The 11,993-nt window shown below is 29.1% G+C and overlaps 2 protein-coding genes across 2 annotated transcripts; one reads left to right on the forward strand and one right to left on the reverse strand.

The window, feature by feature from the left end:
• The first annotated feature begins 2,089 nt into the window (after positions 1-2,089).
• Positions 2,090-3,163, forward strand: LOC122268961 (zinc finger BED domain-containing protein 5-like). The gene has a single exon (XM_043040040.2). The coding sequence runs from the start codon at positions 2,090-2,092 to the stop codon at positions 3,161-3,163; it is 1,074 nt and encodes a 357-aa protein (XP_042895974.2).
• A 5,011-nt stretch (positions 3,164-8,174) lies between these two features.
• On the reverse strand, positions 8,175-10,355 carry LOC107450394 (uncharacterized). Its single transcript, XM_071180405.1, has one exon. It carries the CDS (start codon positions 10,353-10,355, stop codon positions 8,175-8,177), a length of 2,181 nt encoding a protein of 726 aa, XP_071036506.1.
• Between the last annotated feature and the right edge of the window lie 1,638 nt (positions 10,356-11,993).

Genomic DNA, 11,993 nt, shown 5'->3' on the forward strand with positions numbered 1-11,993 from the left:
TTTAATCTAATTTAGAGCATAAACTTTTGTAAATGACTCTTTTGTAAACAAGTAAATTGACTCTTTTTCTCACAGTAGCACATATATATTATTTTTTTTAAATCATTTTTTAACATTAACTGAAGAGATACTTACTAATATTATAAAAAAAAGTATTTTCACAAAGCAAACAAAATTACTGAATGAATCGGTATTTGGAAGAAGGCAAATACGTAAAATTCTACAAGTTTAGTCTTTTTTGTACTTTTAACTAAAAAATGATGGAAGAATCTGCCAGTTTCTTCCACTACATTCTACTTAATGTGGCAATTAAAGTTATTGCCTGATGGTCAAAATCGACCCCTCTTTCCTTAACATAGAATTAAAATTCTCTAGAGTTAGTGCGGCTAAAATGTTGTTAATAACATAGTGTAACATAATGTGAATAACATAAATGTAAAATTTTAATAACATTGTTGCGGATTCTCAGAAAGGAAGCTATTGAAAGACTGTGACTTTCAGAAAAGTTTAAATAGTATGGAAAACCCTGCAGTGAAGTCATTTAAAAGCTAGTATGAGTTTCTTTAGCAATAAAAAAGATAGCTTAAAAAAGTGGTTTCAAAAAAATTATAAAGCTCAAGGATCAAGGTTCGTTCACCAGGAGTTGGCACCTTGCTTCGACTTCATCACGACGATACTATTTCACAATTTTTGGGAGAAGGATGTGAACAATCCTGATTAAGGTTGCTATTTGCCGATCGTATGACAAAAATATTTATTTCGCAATCTTCATAGTTTGTCCTCTTTCGAGACATTTTAAATTAAAATATATTTAATTAGCTAGCGTAAGGAAAAGTATAATAGCAGATAACAAAACGAAGTAAGTGACTGAATAAAAATTTACCGATAGTGTTTGGCGAGCATTAAGGGCTGTCTCAATTTTAAACGCGGAAATGTTTTTCCTCGACTCCCCCGCTGAAATAAACTCTGCATCCGTAGTGAAGCCAAGTGCCAACTCCGGCTGAATAAGTATAGCATGTGTTTAAAGGTGCATGTTCTAGAATTGAACTTGAAATTTTCCCTTGAAAATATCTGCACTTACGATACAACCAAATAGTTCTGAATTTAGAAAATTATAATTAAGAAATACTGAATTCGTGTATGCTTGCAGACTATTGCTTGTCACAGAAAACAGATGTTTACCTTGCATAATACAGTAGAAAAATCCTTAGAAATTAACTTTTGGATTTAGATTATTACATGTAAGGTAAAACGTAAATAAAATTAATATTTTCATGTAAGTATAAAACTTTTAATTTCGTATTAGGAAAAAAATTTGTTTGTAACAAAAAATTCTTTATATATTTAAAAGAGAAAAATGCTCTATTACAAACAGCTATTCTGATTTGTTTAAAAATAAAAACAGAAAGTTCAATAAAATTTGCAGCACTGCGAACATGTAACTTATTAAAAGGAATTTATGTACTAAATATAAGAAATAGTGCTTACCCGCATTCATTCGTCTACTAGTTTTAAAGGATTAAATGATGTATGGTAATCAAATAAATATGTATTTTACCTTACTTAGATATTAATTTAAAAACAAGAAAAAAGGAAAGAAATTAAAGCATTGAAATTAAAGCATTGAAATTAAATCATAATTTTATTTTCGTGTTAAGATAAAATGTACTTTTTCTTTGTTAACACTTGTTATTCTTAAAGAAAAAGAAAACTCAAGCACTNAGCTTACACATACAATACGGAAGCATAATCAAGCTAGGCTAGGCGAATCGGCATATTATTTTTATAAAAGAATAATAAAAAAAATTAAATGAAAGCTTCTTTTTCGGCGTCTTTGTGATACGGTGCCTTTGTGCGCTGCACACTTTGAACACGCCATGCGTCGGGGTTGATCTGATCGTAATTTGTTGTCATTGCACTGGTAAAGATTCGAGTGTAGTTATTTTTCTGTTTGTACTTCAGTTTGGACTCAGCTTTGTCTTCGTAGTGACATGTGTGTATTTACTGTGTAATTTTCAGTTGGTGTTTTTAATTATTACGTTAAAGTTCAACTACATTTTGTTTAATTATTTATTATTATTTAACCATCATGGATAAATGGCTAATTAAAATTCCAACTAATAAGTCTGCCACGCCGTCACAACCAAGTTGCAGTGCTTCAAATCCGACTTCTAGCAAAACAAAAAAAAGAAAATATGACGAATCATATTTGCAGTATGGCTTCACATGCTCTTCTCACAACAATGAAGAACAACCAGTGTGCTTAATTTGCAAAGAAGTTTTGGCTGCAGAAAGCATGAAACCGTCAAAACTGCAACGACATTTGAATACTAAACATGCAACGTTATCAAAAAAGCCAATAGAATATTTTGAGCGTCTTTTGCAAACATCAAATAAAGAAAAGAACACTTTGGAGAAGTATGTTACTTTGAATGATAAATATCTATTGGCATCGTATGAAGTTTCGTATTTGATAGCAAAAACGAAAAAGCCTTTTACTATTGGAGAGCAACTTTTACTACCTGCAGCTATAAGAATGTCTGAAATTGTTCATGGAAAACAGTATGCTGCTGAAATTAGTAAAATTCCATTATCAAATGACACTGTGTCCAAAAGAATTTCAGACATTAGCAATGATCAATTTCAACAGCTTCTTATGAGGCTTAAAGACAGCTCAAAGTTTGCAATACAACTGGACGAGTCGACAGACATTTCAAAAATGGCACAGTTGTTACTTTTTGTAAGATATATTTATGAGGGAAGCATTCATGAAGATATACTGTTTTGTCGTCCTCTGGAAGGTCATACTCGTGGAAAAGATATATATAAAAAAGTAAATGAGTTTTTTGAAAAAGAAGGATTAAATTGGAAAAATTGTGTTGGTGTGTGCACGGACGGTGCTGCAGCAATGACCGGACAAGATCTTGGTTTTACAGCATTTGTTAAAGCTGGAAATGATCATATTACATTTACACATTGTATGATTCACCGAGAGGCACTTGTTGTTAAAAAAATTGCACCAGAATTAAACACTGTGTTTTTTGATGCAGTCAAAATCATTAACTTTATTAAAAGTCGAGCACTTAATAGTCGATTGTTTAAAAATTTGTGCATTGATATGGATTCGGATTATACAAGTTTAGACTTTGATGGAACTAAATGAAAACGTGATAAATTAATGTCCGATATTTACAGGCTCTCGCTAGAGGGCGTACTCGAGCGTTGCGATCGCGAATATTAAAATAAATTTTAGTTAAGCTTTCGAGCGAATGGCGGCGCTAAACTCATTAGGTCGAGTAACGTTGCCATTTTGAAAAATGAAAAGCGTCGCCTTTTTACGTGTTCCAGCATAAAAGTGAAAACTCTTTGTATATTTCTCTGTGGTTAAAATATATCAATTAAACATTAAAGAATGAAACTTAAAATTCTTACAAAGTTATTGCCTCTGTCAGGAGGAGTTTAAATCACTGATTATTGTTTCGTTTCAACATTCTTTTGTATTTAAAAGCACAGTTTTTATCACAAAGAAACTTTTTTTCTTCTAGAGCGTTTCAAAATGTAAACACTTTCCTACCAAATGGGTGCAGCGCTCCACCCACGGTGAAAAGCTTAACTACTAGTTAGGAGATGAATTTATCGTTTTCTGTTATTATTTTTGATTGAACGAAAAAAATTGTCATCGTTTGGTTATTTGTTTTGGTTTGATTCTATAAGATACTTGCAAGTTTTTGTTTTCTATTTAGACTTTTGAGTGTTAATAAAGATAAAGCACAATTTGTTGTATGATTCTAAACATCTACTTACTGTGATAATTGGAAATTTATTATATGCCTTCTAGCTCAAAGGTTTTCTTAAAATTAGGAATAATTTATTAGTGAACAAAAATACTCAAAACCTTTCATTTTTAGCTATATTCAAATTTTTAATAGGGCATCCTTTATCAGTATCGCTCCTATCACCAACAGCCTTGAAATCATTCAGAAACTATCAACGGAATTTAATTTGTGAACTTGTGATAATGGAAATAAAGATTTAAAAAAATGAAAAATACCAGTTACATCACTCAATACTTATTTCCAGTTTCGTAAATTGTAACAACGTTTATCTCTTGGATGATTAGAGCATTGATAGTAACCGAAACACGTAAGTGATTATTTTGAGTAGAATATCTGTTTACAATGTTGTAAATCATACAATCAATTTTTTAATCAAATTATGTTTCTAAAGGCGTTTAAGGATTGTCACATCAAGATTATATCGATCAATTCTTCAAAGAATTCTCTAGGTAGAGCAGGGTGACCAAAATTAAAATCAAGGTCTTAAAATCCCAAATAACGAGAAAACTGTTAAACTGAACTAAATCATATTTGCTGCAGATGCTAATAGACTATTGAAATTCGGTTTTAAAAAAAGTAATTTGATTTTTTTAAATTAAGGGATAAAATGGCGATTTTGGTCTATTTTGGGGGGAAATAAATAAAACAAATTGTTCGAAACCGAAGGAGAATAAGTAATCCAGTTCGTTCTTGAGTTGCATCTACTGGGTGAATTGCAAATAAAACGATACATGGACATTCTAAACACACACACACACAATTATTCAGCATCTTTATTAGTTTAATAATAAAAATAAAATAGGAAAAATATTTTTGAAACTGATAAATATTTTTAGACAAGCGAGTTTTATAGTTGTAGTTTTTTGTCGATTTGCGCACATAGTTATGGATATATGATCCTACAGAATTTTATGATCATGATTCCAAATCCCTTAAAAAAAAAAGGCATGTTAATTCAAAACAAAATTCGTTTTTGAATCTTATTTCTTGACCTAAAATATCCTCCATGTAAGTAAGCTAGCATATTTAAGGTTAGGTCTAAAGTGAAATTATCGTTAAAGTGTCCAAAACCGCATTCCTCACTAAACTATTGTAATTATATTTTACAGATTGTGGCTACTCTGCGCAATTTAAGGATATAAAAAGGATATAAAAGGATATAAAAATTCAAAAAAATACATTTTTGTATCTGATTTTGTGACTTTAATTATCGTCCATGCAAATGAATTAGCATATTTAAGGCTAGGCTTTCATACCATTAAGACTGCACCTAATTTCTACATCAAAAGTTATACTAACGCAATCCGTTCCTTTAGTTTACGAACTGTATATACTTTGAATCGTAATTGAAGCTGTGATCTAACATACCATTAGGTATAACTTTGTGTTCTGTAATCATTGGCATGTATCAACATATTGTGTTCTGTAATCATCGGCATCATAAATAGGTTGTTCCATATAAACCACATAGACATTTTTTTAGAATCCGCATCAAAAATGAAAACATAAAAGTATTCTCATAGGGAAACGCAAATTTATATTTAAACATAAGCAAAATTGCTATCGAAATGAGACAAATCACTGAGCAATATGGCACATGTCGAATTATGGAAATTGCGCCATCTAAATGCAAAGAAAATTGCATAAAAAATAAAAAGTCAACACATGAAACTTAATATTAAAAAGAACAATTATGCATACAACATACTGTAGTGACAAACAGGGTGTATAAGTAAGTATAAGTAAAAGATTGCAAGCACTATAAATATTGTAAAGCATGCAAGGTAAAAAAATAACGTTAAAATAGGTTCTCAATACCGTTAATAGAAAATAAAATTTCTCTACTTTCTGTTTGAATGAGCTTTTGTTAAGAGAGTTTTGTAAGTTTCTTTGAATACTACTTTACTTTATAACCATCGTTGAAGGACCGACCCAATTTTTGTGTTAATGACTACTATTGTTCAGCGCCGTAGCCTTGTAATTTTGAACCCAATCCAGAAAACAAGGGAACACCTGGATCAATGGGAAAAAATTTGCCTTCTTGGAGGATTTCTTTTTTATTTATTTATTTATTTATTTTTGTTGATGGAACTAACCCGCATTTGTATTGCATGGAGAGGAAGACCACAAAAACATCCCACGGTTAGCCTGACGGCAAGGGGACTCTAACCCATGATCCGTCCACCACTGAGGATATTTCACGTGAATACTTTTGAAGAATTTCGAAGCTAAGTAACCGAATTTTTTTGCAATATATATTTTTGTGATGTATGGGTATTTCGTATATTTCGTTAGGTTTGCGTAGTTTAATCTGCGTAGTTATCTTTTTTCAACCTTTTGCTTTAATTCCTTTGTTTAAGCACAAAGGGAATTTTGTGGTAGCATTAACATATAATATAATGTTATAACAGAAACATATGATAAATTTTATGTTTTTGATTCCTGTTAAAATATTTTTATCATTCGTGCATTGAAAAATGGTAAATATTCTTGTCACAATTATATAGGCACTATCCTGAGAAAAAAGTATGAACTAGGATATGGTAAGACTTACCGTATTTCTGACTCTATGTTAACATCAGAAAGCTCGGTAATTTTTCTTTAAAGTGCTTTCCTAATGCTTTTGTAAGATTAAAAATAAAATATGGTATTATAATATGTGGTAATATTTGGTAAATATGGTAAAATTTTTTTAACTTTGTCATGATACCTTAGAGTATGGCATAGGAATCATTTATTTTGAAGTTTTGTATCTTTTACTGAATGTGTGGTAATAAGAACTATAGTTTTGATAATCAGAATTTCTAGTAAACTGTTACCATAGAATGAAAAAATTACCAAATGGAGGGTTTAAATACCACATATTTTGATTTTATTAACCAGAATTATGATTTTTTTTAAACCAGAAATGACGTTACCAAATAATAAGTTTTTTTTTTATCCGCATTGTTTTCTCCGCGTAGATACGCAATATGAACAAACTTAATATTTCTGTTCTTTGTAAAATTAAATTCAGCATCTCATATCTTCTAAACTTATTTGTACACTTTTCTTATTGTTTTTGAAAAATAAATACGAATTTTCAAAAATTTTAAAAATATCTTTTCAGAAACCAATATTTTGTGCTCCACATTACTTTTGTTTAAATTTCAGTCACACCAGAGACACAGAAAACATAAAATATATTATTTTTATTGGGATTTAAAACTTGAAAATTATAAAATGTATGTTTGATAAAATAAAATAAGTGCTCTGAATCGGTTTAAATCTCATAATTGCTTTTAGTATTAAAAATAAATATTAAACATAAGACAAATCATTTGATAAAATTTTGTAATATTTATTTTTCTTATCACAAATAATGAATTATAATTTCGTTAAATATTATAAAAATATAAAACAAATTATTATAAAAATACATCACCAAGTAAATAGAGTATAAAAATACATCACAAAATTAATAGATTATAAAAATCTATCACAATATAATGTTACTGTTTAATAATTTAGTCTCAATTTTAAAATTGTGTGATTGAATTCTTAAAAGAATACAAATTGTAATGAAGATAGGTTATATAAAGTATTTATAATTAATATACTGATATAGATCAGCTTCCCACCGTAAAGGCAAATAGCAAATTGATATTTTTTCTAAAAAATACACATTGCACTAAAAAAAATGAATACATAATTATATAGCAATTTTTTACATTCAACAAAAATCTACTTGAATTTTAAAAAGCATATAAATTCTATAATGACAAAATCATGAAAATACTTCAAATAAGTGCATAAATATTTTTTAGTTTCTTTTAATTTCATGTGAACAAAACTAAATTGCAGTAATGCTACAATTTTGAACAAATCAGTGCAGAAATACGTATCTCTTAATTTTTAATAATACCAAATATCATGTTGAATTAAGAAAAAAAAATGTTTTATAAACTAAAAGTATAAAAAAAACCACAGATTATTGAATGTCTATTTCGTAATTTACTATAATTTTGAAGCAATTTCTCACATTGAAGCGAGGAATGACAACTCAAACTGCCAGTGCCTCAATAATTTTTAAATAGTCACTAAAAATTAGTAAAACATATTTCAAATACAGTTATTTTGCAATTTTTAAAATTCAATTGAAAATTGAAATGAAATATTTTGCACATTTTTTAAAAACTCAGCGAAACTGTTACAAAATTTAATTTTAAGTTTTTTATTTCCTTAAATAAAAATAGATTAATTTTTTTAAGAAAACGAAATGATTTTTTAATTTGAATTAAATTGTTTAATTTTTTCTGGTCAGTTGAATTCGTTTTTCCAGCTCGTTATTATGGAGACCTAAGAGGATGGCAAACAATCTTTGTATTGATCTCTGAGACTTTTATCGACGCTGCTTTTCCTGAACAAACGTTCAAACGCTTCCACGGCTAAAAGTAAATTATATTTAGGTTGGCAATGAGGTCTAACATACAAGGAGATCTTGCTTTTAATTTTATTTGCTTTAAATTCAATCTTCTTTAAGAAACTCTTCTCTAACAACTCCATCGAGGTTTTCGTATTCTTGTTTTGAAAACCTAGTTCATTTGCAATGAAACAGTTGGTCTTAACACTACGATCTATTATTACATCCATCATGGGATCGTCATTTTTTAAGCGGTTTTTTGTTTCTGCGTGAAATATTTCGATTTGCAGTTCCCCATCCATAGGTATGTCAAACGATCCAAGGGCAGAACTATTGCCATCGATACTTTTGCTAAAAATAAGTTCCTTACTCTGATTCTTTATCTCTATACTAACGTATTTCTTATTTTTAAAATAACTATGTGGATTGCTTGAAAAAAATCTGAAATTTAGCAATTTCTTAAAAGGATTTGCTGTCAAGTAGGCAAAATAACTATCACCAAGTCCAAGAAATTTGATTTTGTCAAGCGGAAGTGAGGGTTCTTTCAATACTTTTCCTCTAAGAAGTAGCTTCTTCGGATTATTGGCGTGTACTATGGCATAAAACTCGCCATAGAAGAATTTTATATTCTTAGCATTTGGTTCAACAAAAATTTTGTATACTCCTATAGGTACATCCTTAAAAATAATACTTTGACTCTGGATTTTTTTCTCGGCTTCTGTTCGAGATCCGTCCATCAGTTTCAGCATATCACCTGTTAAATCACTAAATATTTGGTTATCTATGTTAACAGTAAAATCATTTTTCAGTTCAGTTGAACGCAAATCTGATGGAGTAACTAAACTTGTTTCGTACAGTAAACCAAGGCTGTTTTTAACAGAAGTCATCTTCTTGGTATCGCTTATTATGTAGTTCAGAGGATAGGCTATACTAGATAAAACATAGTAATGTTCAAATAGTTGCTCCTCTTGTATTGCTGCTTTTACCAATTTCATAAACGGATACACGTCGATGGCAAAATCAATTGCAAAAAAGTGCATCAGTTTTTCCACTAATAATGTCCCACTAGCATAATAAGAATGGCCGGCATATTCTCGGCGAGTAAGTTGGTTGAAACGTGAAAAAGATTTCTGACCAGCTTTAAAAAACATGTGGGTTAAAAAAGATAATTTTGGAATTAAATCCCAACTTTTGACTTCAGTTCCTTTTTTGAGTATTGCAGTAAGGTTCATTATTTTTGAATTCGAACCTTTGGTTACCATTTCATTACCAAACACAATTGTCTGATAAAAAAAACATAATATATTATTCCATGTTTCAGCAACGGAGAACGATTCATCATTTAGTCTGTGCAGTTCGTGTCCATGACCAATTTCATGCAACGCTCCCCAATTCGTATGGCTTATTTTCAACCAGAACGAAACTGATCCTGACCTAACAGCTGTATACGATGCATCGTAATATGCCAAACCAAATCCGTTTTTGTCAGCTTTCAGAAAAAACCTGTTTCGTACGTTTTGATCTATATCAGTTTCTTCGAATGACAATCCTATCAACTGACTGTAAGTGGTTAAGATTTTATCGTAAAAAATAATTAAATCATTGAGATTTCTGCCTTCGGGTAATTTCCTTGCAGCCTCCTTGTCTATTTTCGGAATAAGAAATCCGAAATAATCTGATTCTATGTAAGCAAATTCTGCATCTTGAGTATCCCAGAGCTTAAAGAAATCTTCCTCTTTATCACCAAAATGGTAAATTGGAAGAACTTTCGAATCAGATGGATACCCTATAAGTACAGTGCGACTATCTTCTGGATTTTTCTTAAGGTACTCACATTCTAAGAATGGAACACTCACAGATCCTAGGCCAAATGTTGCTGCTCGACCTGGCTGGGAACTTTTAATATCAAACCTGCCTTCTGTTTTACGATCATCGTTGAGGAGACGTACTTGAGCTTGATTTAGACTTTTACTCTCTAAGACGCATGTTAACTTTTGGTTGGCTGCTAGAATGATTCCAATTGGAGCTCGGTGGTGTCCGAGACCTTTGGTCATGGGAAAGTCTTTCCAGACAGGTGCTGGTAGCCATGGGACCTGAAGCTTCTTTTTTGAAGTCATTTTAATTTATCTGCAAGAATTAAAATAGGTCAACATATTTACGTTTACTGTGCACTTTATCACAGTAATTTTACTAGGAAATCTTTATCTTTCTTTTTTTTTCCCGAATTATTTGTTTCTTTTTCACAACTTTGGATGTTTTAAAAAATGTACCTACATGTTGCAAAATAATTCATATATATATNTAATTTAATTTAATTTAATTTAAATATTTGAGAATTATTCATTTATTTAATTATTTGAGAATCTGAAATATCGTAGGTATTACATCAGTGACCAAAAATGATATCGAATCACCTTGATCGCATCATTCTTCTCATATTTAATTTAATTTAATTTAATTTAATTTAAATATTTGAGAATTATTCATTTATTTAATTATTTGAGAATCTGAAATATCGTAGGTATTACATCAGTGACCAAAAATGATATCGAATCACCTTGATCGCATCATTCTTCTCATATTTAATTTAATTTAATTTAATTTAATTTAAATATTTGAGAATTATTCATTTATTTAATTATTTGAGAATCTGAAATATCGTAGGTATTACATCAGTGACCAAAAATGATATCGAATCACCTTGATCGCATCATTCTTCTCATATTTAATTTAATTTAATTTAATTTAATTTAAATATTTGAGAATTATTCATTTATTTAATTATTTGAGAATCTGAAATATCGTAGGTATTACATCAGTGACCAAAAATGATATCGAATCACCTTGATCGCATCATTCTTCTCATATTTAATTTAATTTAATTTAATTTAATTTAAATATTTGAGAATTATTCATTTATTTAATTATTTGAGAATCTGAAATATCGTAGGTATTACATCAGTGACCAAAAATGATATCGAATCACCTTGATCGCATCATTCTTCTCATATTTAATTTAATTTAATTTAATTTAATTTAAATATTTGAGAATTATTCATTTATTTAATTATTTGAGAATCTGAAATATCGTAGGTATTACATCAGTGACCAAAAATGATATCGAATCACCTTGATCGCATCATTCTTCTCATATTTAATTTAATTTAATTTAATTTAATTTAAATATTTGAGAATTATTCATTTATTTAATTATTTGAGAATCTGAAATATCGTAGGTATTACATCAGTGACCAAAAATGATATCGAATCACCTTGATCGCATCATTCTTCTCATATTTAATTTAATTTAATTTAATTTAATTTAAATATTTGAGAATTATTCATTTATTTAATTATTTGAGAATCTGAAATATCGTAGGTATTACATCAGTGACCAAAAATGATATCGAATCACCTTGATCGCATCATTCTTCTCATATTTAATTTAATTTAATTTAATTTAATTTAAATATTTGAGAATTATTCATTTATTTAATTATTTGAGAATCTGAAATATCGTAGGTATTACATCAGTGACCAAAAATGATATCGAATCACCTTGATCGCATCATTCTTCTCATATTTAATTTAATTTAATTTAATTTAATTTAAATATTTGAGAATTATTCATTTATTTAATTATTTGAGAATCTGAAATATCGTAGGTATTACATCAGTGACCAAAAATGATATCGAATCACCTTGATCGCATCATTCTTCTCATATTTAATTTAATTTAATTTAATTTAATTTAA

Source organism: Parasteatoda tepidariorum, chromosome 4 (genome assembly GCF_043381705.1).
Source record: "Parasteatoda tepidariorum isolate YZ-2023 chromosome 4, CAS_Ptep_4.0, whole genome shotgun sequence".
Classification (NCBI taxonomy): domain Eukaryota; kingdom Metazoa; phylum Arthropoda; class Arachnida; order Araneae; family Theridiidae; genus Parasteatoda; species Parasteatoda tepidariorum.

Bases quoted from the DNA above. Each gene is read 5' to 3' on its own strand.
- LOC122268961 (XM_043040040.2), top strand. From the start codon at position 2,090: ATGGATAAATGGCTAATTAAAATTCCAACTAATAAGTCTGCCACGCCG.
- LOC107450394 (XM_071180405.1), bottom strand. From the start codon at position 10,355: ATGACTTCAAAAAAGAAGCTTCAGGTCCCATGGCTACCAGCACCTGTC.